Source organism: Phodopus roborovskii, unplaced genomic scaffold, assembly GCF_943737965.1.
Source record: "Phodopus roborovskii unplaced genomic scaffold, PHOROB, whole genome shotgun sequence".
Lineage (NCBI taxonomy): Eukaryota > Metazoa > Chordata > Mammalia > Rodentia > Cricetidae > Phodopus > Phodopus roborovskii.
The window spans coordinates 9,466,501-9,487,227 of record NW_026125506.1 but is presented as its reverse complement, the minus strand read 5'-3'; the positions used below and the strand labels follow the sequence as shown (position 1 = coordinate 9,487,227).

The window sequence follows — 20,727 nt, the reverse complement described above, 5'->3', positions numbered from 1 at the left end:
CATTTAATGCTGGCTCACAAATATAACCCCATCTTACAGATGGAAAAACTAAGGCCTGGAGTGTCTATCTCATAAACACAGGACCCCACAGCAAAACAGAATAGATGAGAACTGAGGCGTGGGTGGAGGGGTTTGCATGTTCAAGCCTGGTTCTGAGGTGCTGAGGGCAGCTTGTCCTGGGCTCCTGGGTAAGAGTTCAGGAAGCCTCAGCTGACCCAGAGAGCCTGGTCCCTAGAGTTCCCGGGCTGCCCAAGGGGTCAGAAATCACACCAAGATAAAACCATGGCCCATGAACTGGTAATCTCGATACTGCCCTAAGCTGCTGGAAGGAGAGGAAATGGGGGGAGGAGGAAATGACAGCCCCGCCTATCAGTTCAGGACACACCCCACGAAGCCTAGGGAGAAACGAAACTCTCCTAGGGACACAGGTCAACATGGATCTGTACCACACGCCAGCTGGAGCTCTGGACAAGTTGGTGGCCCACAGCCTGCATCCATCCCCTGAGTTCAAAGCGGCTGTGCGGGGCGCTCTGGGGTTACTGGACACCACCCTACGGAAGCCGGGAGCCCTAGGGTCACAGAAACCAAAAGTGATAAGGATCGCCAAGGTGAGAGGGTGGGGCATCCCAAGACGGTCACCCGCTTGGTCCTCTGAGGGATGGTTCAGGTGTTGCTTTAACGGGGAAATGGAGGCACCAAGATACCAAATGATATCCAGGGTAAGGGCCCAGGCAGGAGCACAGGGTGGCTTGATTACTCCTATACTCTCTCAAAGACTGTCCCATTCATTCATTCATTCATTCATTCACTCACTTATTCGGACTCTAGACCAGATATTGCTGAGCCTCACTGCTCTGAGACAAGGCGGGGGGTGGGGTGGGGGGAGGATGACACTCATACCCACTGTGGCCCAATCTTTGAGGAAAAGCTAAGTAGTAATGAACATGACCTGGTTTAAACCTGCTCCAGCTCCCTCAATCCTCATGCTTCCTGAGACAGAGAATTATTGCCAGCTTTAGGAATGGAGAAACTGAGGCTGAAAGTGGTTAAGCTACTTCTCCAACCCACTTTATGTCATATGAGCGTCGTGCCACACTGCCTCTATAACCTTTAAATGCTCAGAGAGCTGGGGAGATGTGCTGTGAGCCACCTTATTCTGGGTAACCCTGGGGATGTGGAGACATCATGGGGACCTAGGAGGGGTGGGATGAGTCTAGAGATTGTCCTGGGTAGGTCTCAGGTCACCTGCCAGTTCCTGAGGCTACATACTAGCTGGAGATGTGGAAGGAGTTTGAGGCCACATACAGTTAGGGCAGAATCATGCAGCAGGTGCTAGGCCCGCTGGGCCCTGTGGTGAGCATTCTTCATGGCTATTAAGCAATCAACAAGCTCAGCTATGGTGATCTGTTGCACACAGTCATAGCAAAACTCCCCAAGATGGAGGTTGTTTGGCTCTGAGGATTATGAGTACCGGGCTATGAGGGATCCTGCAGGGCAGGAGCCCAAGGCTGTCTGAAGCTCTGAACTCTCCAGAAAACTCACACAGGCCTTCGAGGCTGACATCAGCCTGTGGTCTCCGACAACTGTGGCTCTGAGAGAGGAAAGTCAGCTCTGGTTCCAGGGCCCACACTGATGGTTCAGGGGTGTCTCTCCCCACTGAAAGGCCTCTTGGGATTCTGGGGCTTGTAACTGAGCCAGAAAGTCAAGGAGGAAGACACAGCACTTGGGAGCTACAGACCTCAGGAGCCGCGTCAGAATGAACCCCAATCTCAGATGACTGGCAGTTCTAGGAGTGGCAGCAGGCCTTGGGTGTCAACTGCCTGTCCTATGCTGCAAAGCTGCATGCTCTAGAAAGCCAATATTTCAGACCTAACATGGCCCCTGAGTTCTGGGGCCAGAGACACGGTCCACCACAGGCCACCACAAGTCATCACCTCCAGGCTAGAAATTTCCTTTTCAATCACAAAGAGAGGACTGGGGTGGAGGTAGAAGGAATGGGGTTTGAGGGTCGAGACCTCTTTAAGCTCCCCATGGCATGGGTTTGAAAACATAATTGAGCCCAATACTGTGTGGGAGGGAAAAGACCCTCTCAATGCATCCCGAGGTGTCAGCTGGGACCTCGCTCTTTTCTTTTGGCTTGAGAGAAGAGAGATGCAAGTATCCCCTCGTTTTTTCCCTTTTCCCCTTGTGAGGTGGGGGTGCAATAGTACCTTCATCCCAGCATCCTTAGGGAGGGTGGGATGCTCGTGTGTGAGACCGGTAGCTGCCCACTGGCCATTTCATCTGCTGCTTCCTTTCATTCCACACACAACTTGAGGGTGACAGATGCAGGGCACAGGGCATGCAAGTCTCCTTCCCAAGTCCTCAGGCTGGAGCTTTGGGTCCAAAACCCCATGAGAAAGGTCTGGAACACTAGGCCTGTCACAGCACACTTCTGTATTTGCTGTCACAAAGAGCGTGGACTTACCTCACTGCACTTGGTTGGCCCAGCCATTTCAGGTTTTTTGAAGGGCTAAGAATGGAGCCTGGAGGGTCAGCTTGATGGTTAAAGCATTTGCCATGCAAGCTTGAGGACCTGAGTTCAAACCCCAGAACCGACATAATCCCAAGAAGGTGGAGACAGGATCATCAGAGCAAGCAGGCCAGCAAGACTAATCATATTGGCGACCACTGGCTTTGATCTGGGGACCCTGGAGGAGCGACTGGGTTGACTCCTGACATCAACGTTTTACATCCCCAGGCACATAAACATGTACACATGCACCCCCATTCCCACGTGGACCCACGCATTGCAAACATGCACACATGTGAAAATAGAAATGGGGGCTGGAGAGATGGCTCAGGGGCCCCACAGCTCTGACTGTGTTTGCCAAGGACCAAGGTTCGATTCCCTCCACCCACATGATGGCTCCCAGCTGTCTGTAATTTCAGCTCCAAGGGATCCAGCGCCACTTTTCTGGGCTCGTGGGCACCAGGCGCATATGCACTACACATACATACGTGCAGGCAGAACACTCATACACATGAAATAAAAATAGATGATCTTTTTTAGAAGGAATAGAAAAAGGTGGGAGCTGGAGCCCAGCATCAAATGACAGTCACAAATGTACAGATTAAAGCCACTCTCCCAGAGCTCAGGCCTGGCTGCCATGAGCAGGACCCAGGTTCTGCCTAGTGTGGGATGCAGAGAGCTTCATGGCTGCCCCTTCTCAGCCCATGTGACCCACCCAGTCCTTCAGGGTCCCCCCGTGGGGAACAGAGCTGGAGCATGCGGTCCCCAGCTGTCTTTCTTCTTCACAGGGAGGAGCCTATGCCCGGGGCACAGCTCTCAAGGGCGACTGTGACACCGAACTTGTCATCTTTCTCAGCTGCTTCAGGAGCTATGGGGACCAGAACACCGGACGCACAGAGACCCTGGGTGCCATGCGGGTGTTGCTGGAGTCCTGGGGACGCCACCCTGGGCCTGGCCTGATCTTTCAGTTTTCTGAGCCAAAGGCACCTGGTGTCTTGCAGTTCCGGCTGACATCAGCAGACCAGGAAAACTGGATGGATGTTAGCCTGATGCCTGCCTTTGATGTCCTGGGTGAGGGGCCCCTCAGCCTGACCCAGAGTTAGAGGCGCCATCATTAGGAGAAATGTGGGTTGTTGCATTCTGACCTTCCACCCACTTGCTGTGTGACTTTGGAGAGCCCCTAGGCCTCTCTGGACCTCAGTTTCTAGTTTAAATGTGCCAAATTCAGACACCACAGGAGCCAGGAAGGCCTAGGACTGATAGTCTGTGGCCCTGAGTTGGCGCTTGGCCCCCACCCGGAGGCTCTAGCTTCCCTCAGCCTTAAAGGCTAAGGCTTTTATGTGGATATGGGGCCGGTGAAAAGTCTCTCTTGGTGTATTTGCGAGAATTTTGACTTCTCAAACATGCCCTAGCTAGGCTTTGACTTATTCCAAAATACGCCTCTGTCCTAATCTGAGAGCGAGAACAAGGTGCCCGCCATTGGTCGCCTGTTTCTCACTGTGACCAATTCCTGACCATAATAGCCAAGTCCCAAGCACCTCTGACTTGCGCGGAAGCTCTTCTCTTCCTTGAAACCCCACTCTTCCTCTCAGGCCCCCATCCCCCGGTCTCCAACCCCCACCCCCTCCTCCAAGTCAACTGCCCTCCCAGGGACAGGCTGAGTTCAGTGCTCAGTGCCCTTCCTAACCTGCCCTCCTTGCTGCCCCCAGGACAGCCCTGCTCTGGAGTCAAGCCCATACCTGAGGTGTACTCCTCCCTCCTCAGCAGCGGCTGCCAGCCAGGGGAGCACGCGGTCTGCTTCACGGAGCTCCGAAAGGACTTTGTGAACAGTCGCCCAATCAAGCTTAAGAACTTAATCCTGCTGGTCAAACACTGGTACCACCAGGTGAGGCAGCTTGGCTGGGTCCCGCCTGCAGCCTAAGACTGGTTGGTTTGTCCTTTTAGTGGCCATTTTTTGTTTGGCACCTGCTATGTTCTTTGTCTATGGTTCTGTGTTGTGGGCTGACTTCTTGTTGGTTCACTGGTGTTCTTTACTACATCCGGTCGATGTCCAGAGCCTTATCTACTACTTGCAGTAATGCAAATGTGTTCGCCCGGTCTTTGGATTGTCTTTCTGCTGTCTTTAAGAGCCATCCGTCACTGGAAGCAGTTGAATTTGAATGTCATCAAGCATATTAATTTCTTGGCTGAGGCCTGACACTCATTCCTTCCCGTCCCATCATGTCAATCTGTGACCTCACAGGCAGATGAGAAAAATGGGAGCGGGGGGGGGGGGGAAGGTGGGGGCGGGGAGACTGGGTCCTGGGGCAAGCAGAAGCAGCAGCAGCCTGCCCCAGGCTCAGGCTGTGGGGTGCTGTGAGCCCCAGCTCTGTCCCCCTCGCTGAGCTAAGCCCTCTTCCCTGCCCACAGGTGCAGATGCAGGAGACCAAGAAGGCCACACTGCCCCCTAGTTATGCCCTGGAGCTGCTCACCATCTTCGCCTGGGAGCAAGGCTGCAGGAAGGACAGCTTCAGACTGGCCCAAGGGCTCCGAACCGTCCTGGCCTTGATCCAACAGAACAAGAACCTGTGCATTTTCTGGACGGAAAACTACGACTTCGGGGACCCTGTGGTTGGAGAGTTCTTGCGAAGGCAGCTTGAGAGACCCAGGTATCTCTTCTGCTGCCCCGCCTGCTCTCCTGCTCTGCACATGAGGGAATGATTTAGTCCTGGTTACTTAAGAATTTAGAAACAGACCATAGCCAGGGCTCGTGTTATCAGTCCTGCTTATTTGACATGTAACACGCGTACACTGATGACAGTTCACTCCTGTGAAACCCAGCTCAGCTGCACAAGGTGTCCAGCAGGCCAGTAGGCCCTCCCAGGCAGCAGCACCCCACAGGTATCCTGCTCTGCCTTTCATCATCAGGGCCCTGCCTGCTCTTAAGTCATATTACAGGGAATCTAGCAGCATGCACACCCTCTTGTGGCTTAATAAGGATCAGGAAAAACAAATAGGCTGAAAAGGTGTTTATTCAGGGAGAAATAACTCACAACAGAGACAGACGAACATCAGCAGGTCCCTAGTCCCAAGGATGCCTCCGGATGCTCTCCTGTCCCCGTGCTGCAAGCAAGAGAGCGCTGGGGGTGGGGAGCTTCCCCAGACCTAATTTCCCCGGGTACCATCCGCCCTGTCCCCACCCCCAATGGGCGTGGTCAGTGCCACAGATGCGGACAAAGTGAGTATCTCACTACAATGGCTGGCTTCTCTTCCTTCATTAAGTCTTTTTTTTTAAATATATTTATTATTTTTTCTTACTTTATATATCGATCCCCTCTCCCTCCCTCCCATGCCCCTCCACCTCCCTCCCATCCCATCCCACCCCCCTGCCGCACAGGGAGTGTGATGCCCTCTAGGAGGGATCATCTAAGAAACATCTGTCAAGTTGTTTGGAGTAAGGAAGGCCTAGGTCCTGCCCCTGCCTCCAGGCTAAGGGAGTATCCCTCCATGGGGAAAGTGCTCCCAGAGTCCTCTCCTGCATCAGGGACACATCCTGGTTCCACTGTCACATTAAGTCTTTGTGATCCACCCATAGAGCTGGGGCTCGCCCTCTCTTTGTTGGTGGGAACTATTCCTTTGTGTGAATTATCACGCTATGGATTGCATTCTGCTCCTTGGGGTGTGACTCAGAGTCCCTGGGGGTGGACCCTGTTTGCGTCTGTCCGTGCACCTCGGCTGTGAAGCCGGGTGATGTCTTGGTTCTTTCCCATTGCTATGAAGGGAGAGACATTGTGAACTCACAAAGCAAAGCATATGATTGGGGCTCACAGCTCCAGAGGGTGAGACCACAGGGCAGCAAGCATGGCAGCAGGCAGGTGGGCGGGCCCTGGAGCTGAGAGCTCACACCCTGATCCCCAGGCAGGGAGCAGAGGGGGTGGGGGAGGGGAGACTAACTGGGATGGGGACTTTTGAAATCTCAAAGCCCACCAACAAGGCCACACCTCCCAATCCTTCCCTAATAGCGCCACCAACAGGGGAACCAAACCCAAGTATTTAAATCTATAAGCCTGTGGGGTGGGGGTTCTGTACTCATTCAAACCACTTACCAGAGTTCAGGCCCCGGCTCTAGCAGAGCAGGTGATGTCATCCTTATGCAAATGAGAAAACCAGGGCTGGAGGAAGGAGGTCATCTGCCCTGGACACCAAAGCTGACAAGGGTCAAAGCTGGGGTGAGCACCAGGTCTGCCCTAACTCTGACCCTTCTCACTGCCCGGGGCCTTCTTGCCTCTGGAATTACAGGCCCGTGATCCTGGATCCAGCTGACCCGACTTGGGACGTGGGCAACGGGACAACCTGGCGCTGGGATGTGCTGGCCAAGGAGGCCGAGTCCTGCTTTAATCAGTGTTGCTTCCTGCAGGCATCTGGAGTCCCTGAGCAGCCTTGGGAGGGGCCGGTGAGTGAGAACACCAGGAGCTTCAGGCTTGGTACGGATGTGCTAGGGGCTGTGGCGTGCAAGTCTGGGGTGGTGGGAGTATCTCCCAGCTCAGGCTTCGGAGAAGAGCACCTGGGGCTGTCTGTGGTGTCCTCTCCTCCCAGGGTATGTCCGTCCACCTAGCAATCCTCACAACTATCTGTCTCTCCATCTGGGCACCTGTCCAGTTCTCACCAAGGCTCACATCTCCCGTGACTCAAACCCTCAGTCACCTCAGCTATGGTCAGAGGGACTGATAGAAAGGCTGAGAGACACCTCTGGTCTGGCTGATGAACCTTGATCACTACCTTCCAGGGCCTTCCACGTGCTGGCATCTTGGGTTTGGGCCACCCCATCCAACAAGGGCCTAATCAGGCCCTTGAAGACAACACAGGCCACAGTGCTGTTCGGCCAAGGGCAGGGAGCCCACAAACTTCACATCGAGCTCCAGGACTCCCACAGGCAGCCACCAAGGTCCCTGCTATGCAGAACCCAGCAGCCTATAAAGCCAGCAAGAACCTCAAAAAAGCAACCTCTCCAAGGACTGCCCGTGACTCAGTGCCCAATGTCTGGAGTCAGGATCCGATCACCCCAAACATACCTCCTGGCCACTCAGGGCCACCCAGCATCTCCACACCCAGGGCAGTGATGGGTCCAGATCTGTCAAAGATCCCCAGCAAGGAGCTGGACTCCTTCATCCAGGATCACCTGAAGCTGAGTCCCCAGACCCAGCAGCAGGTGAGGAAAGCCATCGATGCCATCCTGTGCCGCCTCCGGGAGAAGTGTGTGTACAAAGCCTCCAGGGTCAGCAAGGTGAGACCTAAGGCAAAGGTGCCATTGGGTTGCCCCCAGAGAACCACGGTGGGCAGGGAGACAAAAGAGCCCAGATGAGCCAGGGAAACTGGTGTCCCCCAAGGTGTGGTTTGCTGGCTGGGTGTAGACAGACAGATGTTCCTCCATTTAAAGTGGAGTCGCATCCTAATCTAAGCTGGGTTTGCTGTAAATCCAAACCACATTTATAACTTTAGGCATCTCCCGTATGTCCTACGTCAGAGCTAGCGTGGCTTGCCCTCCCTGTGTTCCCACGCTTCCAGAAGCTGATGCTGGGCATGTTAATCCAGCATGGTAGCCACACTGCTCGGCCATCCAACGCCAAGCCAGTTGAGCTGAGGACCAATGTGGGTTTAAGTGCATTTGTTTTGTTTTCTTTTTATTTATTTATTTTTTTTGTTTTTGTTTTTTTGTTTTTAGCTCACACATAACCCAGGCTAATCTGGAACTCACTATGTGGCCCAATCTAGCTTCAAATCCCAGGCGATCCCCCGCCTCATTGTCCTTAGAACTGGGGTTGCAAGTTTGGGCTACCACATCTGGTTCATTCTACTTTGCATGGTACACTGGTTCTGTTGTTCATTTGACTGACGCCTGGGTCTTACTACCCTGGGTAATTTCTCTACACTGAGCCTTACCCCATAAGTTGTCTGGGATTTTGCTGCTACTGCTGCTGCTACTGCTATAAAAATCACTGTTAAAATAGTCATATCACTTCCCCCTTGAGCTCAAAAATCTGTGTTTCCCTGAGGACCATGGGGCCCATCTGGCTGCTTCTGACCCTTTGGGGGCCTCCCGTTGACCCCTTCATCAGCTCCAGGCTCACCAAGGGGCTGCTCCTTGGGTCTTCCCTCTGGACCACACTATTCTCCTGGTCTCAGCTCTTTCACACACATACCTCCGCTAACTCTGTCCAATGCCTAACCACGGTATTTCTAAAACATCAATCTCACTGAGCCAGTGGCACATATCTGTCATCCCAGTACTTGAGAGGCAAAGGCAGGGTGTTCTTGAGTTCAGAGTCAGCCTGAGATGCATAGGTGGAGATCCTGGCTCACACACACACACACACACACACACACACACACACACACACACACACACACAAAGAGCCAGGATCTCCAGTCTGAGACTTCAGTCCCAGCACCCTTCCTGCTCTGGTAGGTACCAAGCAAAGCCCCAAAGCCAAGGACTTACTGATTACCGACTGTAGTGAATTAAGCCCCTGAGTGAATAAGTGGGTAAAAGCTGAGTGACTGATTCAGCCAGGCCAGCAGAGTACATACAGCTCATTTGTCTTCAGGCCCTAGGCCCTGGACATCGCCTTTCTGCTAGGGATGTGCTCAGAGTGAACATGCCCAGGGCACCAGCCATTGCCTCAACTCCCTCCTGCTTGTCAGCCATTCACTGGTCTGACTCGGGGGGACCTGGAGGCAGGCTCCGCAGATAAAACTCCTCTCTCGAAGCTCTCAAGGGTTGGGCCCCAGGGCTGTGCCAAGGTCCAGACCCAACATCAGTGAAAGCCACATCCCAGGCCTGCAGGGGTGCTGGCACAACTCCCAGATTCCTGGAAGGTTGGGGTTCCTGGAAAGTCCAAGGTCTGAGCTGTCCTTCCTTCCGCAGGGCGGCTCTTTTGGCCGCGGCACAGACATCAGGGGTGACTGCGATGTGGAGCTCGTCGTCTTTTATAAAGTCCTCAGTGACTTCAAGGGCCAAAGAGCCCAACGAGCAGAGATCCTGCGCGACATTCGGGCCCAGCTGCAGTCCTGGTGGCAGGAACCGGAGTCTGGACTGAGCCTGCAGTTTGCTGAACAGAATAGGCCGAACGCTCTGCAACTCCAGCTGCTGTCCCCAGACCTCAACCGCTGGGTGGACATCAGTGTGCTGCCCACTTTTGATGCTGTAGGTAAGAGAGTGGTGGGACCACAGAGGACCAGGGACCATGGAACAGGGAGGTACTGGCCATACTCCTTGGGCTTCACCAAGCACTAAAAACCCCTCTGGGAGATCACCAAACCTTCCCCAGCACCAGCAACCGGCACAGCTGTTTGATGTTGACTCCCTGCTTCTGTCTTCTCTGCCCTCAGACCATCTGTCCCATCTCTGTTCTGTCCCATCTCTGCTGTTCTCTTGACCTCCCCGGTCATTTTATTTTAAACCAGGACTTGATATGCAAACCAGGATGGCTTCAAATTTGTCATTCTCCTGCTTTAGCTTCCCAAGTATTCTGGGATCATAGGTGTGTGAGTCTAGGTCCAGTTTCAAATTGTTGCTTCTTTTTAATTTGTATTTTATGTGTGTGAGTGTTTGCCTGTGTGCTGCATGCGTGCATGCAGTACCTGTAGAAGAAGCTCCCGGGACTGGAGTTACAGAAGGTTCTGAGCCACCAGGAATCGAACCCAGGTCCTCTGCAAGAGCAACAAATGTTTTTAGCCACTGAGCCATCTCTCCAGCCCCGACTAAAGTCATTAAAGTGGACCCTTTCCTCATCTGTGACTTGTTACTGAAGGCCCACAGGTAGACCGGACATTCCTGTCATTCACTGAGCCGTCTCCCCAGGCTCATGAACCCCTTTTACAGGTGAGGAAGCTGAGGCCCAAAGAGTCAGTCCACACAGATTGGATTTGAACCCAGGCCTGTCTCGCTCCAGAACTCACTGCAGAGTTAGGGGGAGGTAGTGAAAGCTGTGAACCAGACGGCATATACTATGACCCCAGCACTTGGAAGGCTGAGACAGGAAAACTGTTGCAAGTCTCAGGGCAGCCTGGGTTACATCTTGCACTGATGCTAAGACAGATTACCAGTTCTGCCATGTTTCAATTTTTAGCTCACGACTGGCAGCGGCAGTGTTAATTCATTAATGCTGAACTTAATTACACCAATAACTGCACGGGTAGACTGGTGGCTGCTCCTATTCTGTGCTTCTGCAGGGCAGCTGAATTCCAGCGACAAACCTCCGCCCCAGGTGTACTCCTCCCTCCTCAGCAGTGGCTGCCAGGCTGGGGAGCACGCGGCCTGCTTCGCAGAGCTCCGAAGGAACTTCGTGAACAGTCGCCCGGTTAAGCTTAAGAACCTGGTACTACTGGTCAAACACTGGTACCACCAGGTGAGCTTCCATGCCCTCCCAAGAAGCCACCATTGTCATAGTCGTCATCCCTGAGTGCCTACGATGGCTCCTATTGCCACCTCTTTTCAAGCTGTACTCTACCCTGAGCGGCTTCTAGAACCTTCTCTTCTGAAGGCCAGCTCTTATTCATGCCACTGACAAAAACAAAAATCAGCTCTGCCCTCAAAGGGGGTAAAAAGTATAACCTGGACTGGATTATGAGCAACCAGATTTAGGTCACCAAATTCCATGTCCTGTGGGGACAGTTTCATGACATTTTATGGTGACAGAATAAAGGAAGCCTAAGTAAACCAGATGTGATAGCCCACACCTTTATCCCAGAGGCAGAGGCAGGTAGTTGGATCTCTGTGACTTGCAGGACTACATAGAGGGGCCCTGTCTCAAAAACACTGCAAAAAAGAAAAGTCTTGAATCAAAACAGTTCTGAAATACAGTGGTGGGTAACAGTAAACAGGGATAGCTTTGCTATAGTCTGATATGCTATTGATAACAATTTTAGCCTTTGGGTCGGTGGAAGTTAGCTGTTAAATCAACACATCCTAAAACCCTAAAACCAGACCGAGAGCTGGGCAATGAATGGGCTGAAGATAAACCCAGGTTCCAGACCTGCAACATTCCAACCTCCTCATAATCACTGATGCTCTGGTCAGCCCGTGCAGCAGCCCAGAAGGTGGCCCTTAGTCCACAATCACTGTGTGTTCTGCACACCCTGCCAGAGCCCACTCTTGCCACCTGTGGGATGGGTGATGAGATGCCATGATGGACAGATGGCAGCCCCTGTTCGCATACAGCTCCTCACATTCCTTGAGGGAGGTCCCACCCAAATCTGAGCTTTCCGACTCACAGTCTGATCTGGGACAAGTCACAACCCTCCTCCACACCTCAGTTTCCCCAATCTGTAAAAGCACCATCCAGGCTGGCTTTATGACGTGGCTCTTCTGAGGTTCTGCTTTACATATGCCCATCTCTTTATAAGTCCCAAGGGCCAGCCTCCAGGTGACACCGATGACTGATCTCTGGTTGGCTGACAGGTTGCTGCTCGAAATAAAGGAGGAGAGGCATCGGGTACCACTCTGCCCCCAGCCTATGCCCTGGAGCTCCTGACAATCTTTGCCTGGGATCAAGGCGGTAGGAAAGAGAAATTCGGCATGGCTGAAGGCCTTCGGACCATCCTGAGGCTGGTCCAGCAGCACCAGCTACTCTGTGTCTACTGGACGGTCAACTACAGTGTGCAGGACCCGACCCTCAGAGCACACCTTCTCAGCCAGCTTCAGAAAGCCAGGTGCATACTCCCCAGCACCCACCTCAACCCCATCTCCCCCCCCTTCCTGGACTCTGTGTACCTGGGAGGGGCCATGGGAGGCTCTGGATCACCCATCCCACTGCACCCCACCCCTAGCCTCTGCATTCTGATGAGGAAGCATGGATATTAGGTGCCCCAGAGGACTTCAGAGCCCGTTTGATTAGCACAATTAAATGCCATTAGAGTTAAGGGCCCCGAGAGCTCTCTGACTGAGGCAGCTGGCTTGAACCCCTCCTAATGTTCATTTTGGCCTTCCCAGCTGCTCATCACTGACTGTCCTTCCCTGCCTCCGTCTGCTCTATCCCCAGGCCTCTAATTCTGGACCCTGCGGACCCTACCTGGAACGTGGGCCAGGGGAGCTGGGAACTGTTAGCTCAGGAAGCAGCCACCCTGGAGTCACAAGTCTGCCTTCAGAGTGGAGATGGGACTCCTGTGCCACCCTGGGATGTGATGGTAAGAGCCGGTGCCCCGGGGCCACTGGGATGACCCAGCAGGTAAAGTGCTTGCCCACAAATCCGACAATGTGAGTTCAGAACCCACAGAAAGGTGGAGGGAAGGAACTGACCCCACCAAGTTGTTCTCTGACCTCCACAGACAATCTAAAGTGCATACATGTGCACGTGCGTGCACATACACACACACACACACACACACACACACACACACACCACATCATATGCCATATAATAATTGTTACGGCTTAATTTTTTAAGGAGAAAGGACACTGGGGTGGGGTGGGCACACTGGGGTGGTGGGCACTGTAGGCTCCCCTCCAGGTCTTTCATTCCCAGGATTCACCTCCCCAGTGGCTAGGAATGCTGATGGTGACAGCTGCCCAGCCTCCTGAGAGCTGATCTCAGCCAGTGCCCGGGCGACACTTGGAAACAATAAAGTGCCGTTATATGGGGTTCAGTCCTCACCCTGAGCTCCCTGAGACCAAAGCCTATGTCTGGCTGAACCCAGCTTCTCATTCTGTCCACCCTCTTCTGCCTCCGTGTCCCTCTCTATTGCTGTGATAGCACCATGACAAAAAGCAACTTGAGGAGGAGACAGTATTTGGCTCAGACTTCCACATCACAGCCACCCACTGAGGGCAGACAGGGCACGGACCTGGAGGCAGGAGCTGAAGCTGAGACCGTGGAGGATGCTGCTTACTGGCTTGTTCCTCGTGGCGTGCTCAGAACACCCAGGACAGCCTGCGCAGGGGTGACACCACCTGCAGTGGGCTGGGCCCTCCTACATCAGTCATTAATCAGGAAAATGCCCACAGGCTTGCCTTTGGGCCAACATGAAGGAGGTTCGCTCTTCCCAGGTAACCCTGGCTCTTGTCAAGTTGACAAAACTACACTGAGCAGCACCCTCCCAATGATCCGCCACTAAGGGAGTGAGGCCCCAGTCAAATATTCAGGCTTTGCATTTGGAGAAGAAAACCCAAGGCGTCAAGACACCTGCAGCTATGGTCTTAATCCATTTCTGTGGCTACAGCAAAAGACCTGAAGCCGGGCGACTGTGTAGAGGAGGTGGCTCGAGGCGGTGGCAGTGGTGTGCACTGGGCTGTGCTGAGGATGCTGATGGACAGGGCCACAGCTGGGGCAGTCTGTGTTGAAGGAGCACATCACATGCCAAGACAGTGCTGTGGGGCTACTTAGGGCCAGGCTGGCTCTTGTCACATCTCCCTGACAGGACTCACTCAGGGTTCCCTGAGGACTATCTTAACTCTACCTTGAAGCACATTCTACAAGGACCCACCTTAAAGGCACCCCACCCCACTGAGGACTCAGCGTGTAATGCACGACTCTTTGAAAGACAGATCATACCTGGGCCACAGTCAATACACTCTTAGCCCATTTGTTTAACACACAAGATCCACTGAGATGGGAGAGGTGGCCATACCCATTTAAAGGTGGGAAAACTGAGGCTGCGTGTCAGTGGTAGAAACAGATCTGGAACTCAGGCCCCTCCCATGCCAGCCAAAGGGGAAGGATGAGATGTGGGAGACCATGGGGGCAGCATCGTTCCTGGATGTGGAAGGCCAGCACTTGGGTGTCCCGGCATCCTGCTCCAGCCAGCCCTGCCCATTTCTTTCCACAGCCAGCCCTCCTTTACCAGACCCCAGCTGCGGACCTGGACAAGTTCATCAGTGAATTCCTCCAGCCCGACCGCCATTTCCTGACGCAAGTGAAGAAAGCGGTAGACACCATATGTTCCTTCCTGAAGGAAAACTGCTTCCGGAATTCTCCCATCAAGGTGCTCAAGGTGGTTAAGGTGAGGCCCCGGAGCTGCGGGTGAGGGGCTCCTGGGAGCTGGGACCCCATCTCCAGTCACTTTGTGGGCTCTAGTGATGTCCATTTCTGCAGCAAAGGAACAAGGTGGCTGGTCCAACGGGAAGCTGGGGAGCAGTCCACTTGTAGGCACAGCGTGACCCAGGCACACCCACAGGGTGTCAGGGCTGGCTGTTCTCTCTGGCTCTTGGATCTGCTTTTTCTCTTTCTTTTTGAACTTAAAAACACTGGAAATTTATCAACAACCCTAATGACAGTCAGCCATCTGATTTCCACACAAATCTACAAAGTTGGCTTGACTGTGTATGTCTTCCTGGGTGGCAGCCCCCGGGAGTGCTATGTCTCCAAGAAGGGGGGGTTCTCTTTCCTGGAAGCAATGTTGCTTGCCTGGGAGAGAGCTTACCTGGCATGCAAGAATCCCTGGGTTCTATCCCCAGCACTGCATGAACTGGGCTTGGTGGAGCATACCTGGGATACCCAAACTCCAGAATAGAGAAAAGACCACCCTTGGGGCTCCCTGGCCAGTCAGCATGGCAGGACTGATGAGGTCCAGGCTAGTGAGACACACACACACACACACACACACACACACACACACACAGTGGGACATCAAATGGCACTTCAGGGCTCATCCCCCTCCATGTCCTCCCCAGGGCGGTTCTTCTGCCAAAGGCACCGCGCTACAAGGGCGCTCAGATGCTGACCTGGTGGTATTCCTCAGCTGTTTCAACCACTTCTCTGAGCAAGGCAGCCGTAGGGCAGAGATCATCTCGGAGATCCGGGCTCAGCTGGAGGCGTGCCAGCGGATGCAGACGTTTGATGTCAAGTTTGAAATCTCCAACAAGAAGAATCCCCGGGTGCTCAGCTTCTCCCTGACATCCCAGACACTGCTGGACCAGAGTGTGGACTTTGACGTGCTGCCAGCCTTCGATGCCCTCGGTGAGGTTCCCAGACATAGGCCGGAGGAAGGGAAGAACACAGGCAGGGTGGTTCCAGGCAGTCCTAGAGACCGTGCACTGTGCAACTAGGCCACACACCTATTCACGTCACCGGCATGGGAGTAGGATAACTCTCCTACAGTGTGTGGTGAGGCCCACTTTTGATTCCTACAAAGATGCTGGCTGAGGGGCTGTGAACCTGGCCTGGTAATAGAGAGCATATACTGCTCTTGCAGAGAACCTGTCTTGAGTACCGTTCTATGGCTGTGAAGAGACACCATGGCCAAGGCAACTCTTATAAAAGAAAGCATTTAACTGGGAGTTGGCTTACAGTTTCAGAGGGCTAGTGCCTTGTCATCTTACAGGGGAGTATGACATCAGGCAATCGCCTGAGAAGTAACTGAGAGTTTACATCCTGATCCCCAGGAACAGGGGTGGGGTGGGGGGGTCAGGAGTGGGTGTTTGAACCCTCAAAGCCCACTCCCAGTGACACACCTCCTCCAACAAGGCCACACCTCCTAATCCTTTCCTAACAGCCCTACCATCAAACCACCACAGGACCCAAGTTCAGTTCCCAGTGAATGCAAAAAAAAAAAAAAAAAAAAAGAAAGAAAGAAAGAAAGAAAGAAAAGAAAAGAAAAAGAAGTAAAATGGAAAGGAAAAGACATGATTGCTCCTAGGTGTGAAGGAAGAGAAAGTTTGTTGTAGATAAAAGGGAGAGCATAGCCAGGGACAGGGACATCTGGGAGAGTCCAGAGTGGACATGACCAAGCTGAGCTGGGCCATGTGGGGAGAGGGGACAGAGGGGAATCAGGTACAGCAGCCAGGAAGCCAAAGGTACAAAAAAGGGCAGGTAACCAAAACCTCTGGACTATATAGAGAAGAGCCTCTGGGGGGAGGCCACCCCGCCCCCAGGCTGGGGAGTTCAAGTCAGGACTGAGGATTCTGGGAGAATCTGGAGGTCAGGTCCACTTTGATATGTTAAATAGCCACCTCACTCAGCCTTTCGGCCAGGTTTGAACCTTAACCTGGAGCACCCACATACTTACTGGATGAGCCAGGCAGCCATCTAGATGCTATGTGGGCTCTGGTTCTGCTTACATAAACTGGTCTGGTCTGATGTTTAGTTCCTCAGAGGTAGCATGACAGTGTCAGGCCCCTGCCTGCTGAGCCCTGATGAAGGCTTTTTTTCTAATGACTACTGGAACGCTCTCCTTGAGAGAGATGAGTGGGCATCAGAGGGATTAGAGACACCACACCCTAGGCTGACTCTCAGCCAAGACTTTTTCTCTGTGGTGGGCAGGCAGGTGCCTGGAAAGGAGCCGGGTAGAGAATTCCACTCTTAAAAGGGATTAAGCTGGCCCATGCCACACCTGTACCCTCACTAAAACACCCAGTGACCTCCCAGTGGGTCTCTGATCACCCATAGACAAGGGGTCCCTCAGACCGGCTTTGTAAGCTAGCCCACCCAGGCTCCCTAGGAGAGACAGAGTGGCTCTAACCATTTCCACTGTACAGGCCAGCTGAGGTCTGGTTGTAAGCCTGATGCTCGAGTCTACAAGGACCTCATCCACAGCTACAGCAACGCAGGCGAATTCTCTACCTGCTTCACGGAGCTGCAGCGGGATTTCATTAGCTCCCGGCCCACCAAACTCAAGAGCCTGATCCGGCTGGTAAAGCACTGGTACCAACAGGTTAGGCACAAGGACTATCTGTCACCCAAATTCACACACACACATTCACAGCGAGGCTAGCTCCCTGGAACTGTGTCCTCAGTTCTTTCCGTGGAGGAGACGGGGGTCTGTTTGGCCACAAGGATAGCATGCGAGGTCAGTCACGTTCCACCCAGACAACCTTGGTTTACTTGTCTGTAAAGCAGGGTTGAGCCAGATCTGGTGCAGGCTTGGTCATCTCAGCTACATAGGAGGCTGAGGCAGAGAGATAGAAAAGTCAGGGCTAGCCTGGGCTACAGAGTGGGTTCAAGGATAGTCTGGCCAACACAGCAAAAACCTGTGTCAAAATAAGTAACTGGGATACAGTTCATGGAGGGGTGCTGGTAAAAGCTCTTGCCTAGAGTGTGTGAGGCCCTGAGCTCCACCCCCAAAGCACACACTCTCTGTGCCAAGGGTTGGCGCCTGGACATTCCCCTGGCACACACGGGTGCTTGGTTAAGTTTTAGGCATCCATCTGTCAATTCCTGGAGTCTCTCTTACACCTGTGTGAGGCATTACCTATTGTGTTGCCAACATGGACCGGCACATCTCCTCTCTCTGGCTTCCCCAGTGCAACAGGATGGTCACAGGGAAGGGCTTCTTGCCCCCGAAGCACGGGCTGGAGCTCCTGACCGTGTATGCCTGGGAGCAGGGCAGCCAGAATCCCCAGTTCAACATGGCGGAGGGCTTCCGCACTGTGCTGGAGCTGGTTGGCCAGTACCGTCAGCTGTGTATCTATTGGACCACCAACTACAGTGCGGAGGACAAGGTCATCGGTGACTTCCTGAAGATGCAACTTCAGAAGTCCAGGTTGGTCACCCCCAGACTCCTCTACCTCAGACCCACAATGCCCACTTCTTCCTGCCTCCTCTTCATCAGCGGCCTCCAGGTTACATAAGCATGTGCCATTCTTCACCATCTCGCCCACCTCTGAAATGGGGACGGAGATAAGCAAGATTGTCCCCGAAACTCACGTTACACTGACAGTTTGTGGGCAGAGGCAGTGTATACTGAGAACGAGTCTGATGTGTAGGATATACATTCGCTAAGTAGTAGTATCTACCACGGATGCTGGGAGGGATAGTGGCAGAACCGATGCTCTAATCGATTAGCAATGTCTTCTTCACCCCGTAGAAGGGGGAACAGCAGCACTATAAGTGATTAGTAATGTCTGCCTGAACACAGCATGAAAAAGTGGTACATATGCAACTGCTTTTCCCTGTTTCCATCTTTCCTTCCTTCCTTCTTAAGGGCTTTTTAAAAACTTTATGTGTGTAGTATTTTGCCTGCTTATATGTGTGTGCAGCGCCCATGGAGGTCAAAAGAGGTACCAGATCCCCTGGCACTGGAGTTACAGAGGTTGTGAGCTGTCATGTGGGTGCTGGGAACTGAACTCAGGTCCTCTGGAAAATCAGCAAGTGCTCTTAACCATGGAGTGATCTCCCCGTCCCCCACCCCCGCCCCTTTTGGAGAGACTGTGTAGCCCAGGCTTCTCTAAACTCATAGTCCTCCTGCCTGTCTCCCGGGTGCTCAAATTACAGGCGTGTGCCACCACATCCCACCCCATGTCTCTTCTTCTCGTGTGCCCCTGAGCCACAGATGAGTCCTAGTCCTGGCCCTGGGCTCGGTACTGTTAGGTGACAGTGGAGAACAACCCAGCTAGCATTGCAGGTGGACACTGTGAGGATAAGACAGACCCTGGATACAATTGCAGACCCATCATCCTGGATCCAGCCGACCCAACAGGCAACGTGGGCCACAATGCCCGCTGGGACCTGCTTGCCCAGGAGGCTGCAACCTGCATATCTTCCCTGTGCTGTATGGACAAGAACGGCAACCCCATCAAGCCATGGCTGGTAAAGGTGAGAGGCATGTGAGGTAGACAATAGCATCCTTTGGGAGAGGGCATGGTCACTGCTGACATAGCCCTCCCTGCGGGGCAGGACCCACCCATGGCCCCTGTGGACCCTGTGCCTCTGCTCCTGGTGTGGTGTGTGGTCTCAGCTCTGCAGAAACACTGAGGTAACCAGCATGTCTTACTTCCCACAGGCATCTGTGTGAAGTCCAGAAAGATGGTCACACCAACTGAGAGAAAGTGGCAACAACCCTCAGCTTGGGGGACCCAGAGTATCTGGCCAGCTGTGTGTGTGTGTGTGTGTGTGTGTGTGTGTGTGCATGTGCATATATCTGCATGTATATATGTCTACATCTATATATGTCTGTCTGTGTCTGAGTGTGTCTATATGTGATATGTTTGTGTATCTGTGTGTGTGTTTGTGTGTGCCTATGTGTGTCTATATGTCTTTGTGTGTGCCTGTGCATGTCTCTTCATGTGTATGTATATGTATGTGTGTATATGCATATATATAAATGTATGCATGTATCTGTGTGTTTGTATGTGTGTGTATATGTGATGTTTATGTGTGTACCCCACTGTCTCCCATCTGATTGCCTACTCATCTACCACCCATTCATTCCTCCCTACTTACCCACCTAGTGGGGCTCATGGACCTCTGCTTTGATCATCCCAGCACCCCAAACTCCCATGCTAGGCACCCTAGGATCCAGACATCTCAGGCTCTGTCAGTCTGTTGTTCAGCTACCCCTGAGCCCTGCCCCCATCCCCGCAGCCACACCTAGCAGTGTCCCAGCCCTGCCAAGAAGTTACCTCCTCTCTGGCATCTCTCCATCTGCAGAGACCCACCATCTGTGGTCCAGCTATGTGACCATGACCATCATGGGGCAGAGGTTGTGCTGGTGACTACAGAACATCCGGGCTAATATCCATGGCAATGGAATAAGCAAAACAAGTGATAACTGGGCCTTGGGAATGTAGAAGGAGCAAGAAGGGTCCCAAGCCTTACCTTGGCCCCGCCCACTCCCTCAGGAGGTAGAGTCTAGAAAGGGGAGGGTGAGAAGCCCAGGGTACAGTTTTCCTGACCCATCGCCGGTTGAGGCTTTTTGATAATGCGGTACTTAGGGGTCGCTACTACAATCCCAACTCATGCTCTGTAAGTAACCCCAATAAATGCACTGGCTCACGCACGTAGACTCAAGTGGGGTCTTTTCCTTGCTCAGTCTCTGTACCCTGTGGGGGATGAGCAGACATATGTCCACATCTCCCCAGGGAAGGTCGTGCCATATCACCCTGCTTCCTGTTGTCTGCTCTTCTCAAACACAACGGAAGCAGGAGTCCTGATGCCGGCAGGAAGGGATGGGGTTGCAAGCCCCTGACCCATAAACCTATGTTCTAGAAAGAATCTTCACCTTCGCCACACTGTGGGTGAACTATGGATGGACGGCGTTTGTCCCTCTCTCCCTGATCCCCGCCAGGGCTAGGGTGATACCAGGCTGTCTCCAAGATGAATATCTACCTACCCGTCTTACATGGGAACATGCCTCCAGTCTCCTAGCAGAGTCTAAGTGACAGCTAGGGGTCAGGGGGTGGAGGGCAGAGAGACAGCCTAGGAATGTCCCAGACCTGCACACAGGAAGCAAGTGGCAGATGCTGGGGGAGGGCCACAGTAGGGCCCTCCAGAGAGACCACCTAAGGGGTGGACATGGTAGTGAGC

The 20,727-nt window shown here is 53.2% G+C and overlaps 1 protein-coding gene across 1 annotated transcript; it reads left to right on the top strand.

The window, feature by feature from the left end:
* The first annotated feature begins 411 nt into the window (after window positions 1-411).
* Oas3 (2'-5'-oligoadenylate synthetase 3) lies at window positions 412-20,196 on the top strand. The gene is made up of 16 exons (XM_051176558.1): window positions 412-608; window positions 3,301-3,583; window positions 4,222-4,397; window positions 4,922-5,160; window positions 6,791-6,944; window positions 7,278-7,775; window positions 9,417-9,699; window positions 10,724-10,899; window positions 11,952-12,202; window positions 12,532-12,676; window positions 14,315-14,488; window positions 15,159-15,444; window positions 16,962-17,137; window positions 17,727-17,965; window positions 18,870-19,017; window positions 19,205-20,196. The coding sequence occupies exons 1-16, from the start codon at window positions 435-437 to the stop codon at window positions 19,214-19,216; spliced, it is 3,414 nt and encodes a 1,137-aa protein (XP_051032515.1). The 5' UTR covers window positions 412-434; the 3' UTR covers window positions 19,217-20,196.
* Window positions 20,197-20,727: the final 531 nt, after the last annotated feature.

Coding starts and splice junctions, on each gene's coding strand:
- Oas3 (XM_051176558.1), top strand. CDS start 435: ATGGATCTGTACCACACGCCAGCTGGAGCTCTGGACAAGTTGGTGGCC. Junction 5,161..6,790: donor AGGCAGCTTGAGAGACCCAG/GTATCTCTTCTG, acceptor CTGGAATTACAG/GCCCGTGATCCTGGATCCAG. Junction 12,677..14,314: donor TGCCACCCTGGGATGTGATG/GTAAGAGCCGGT, acceptor TTCTTTCCACAG/CCAGCCCTCCTTTACCAGAC.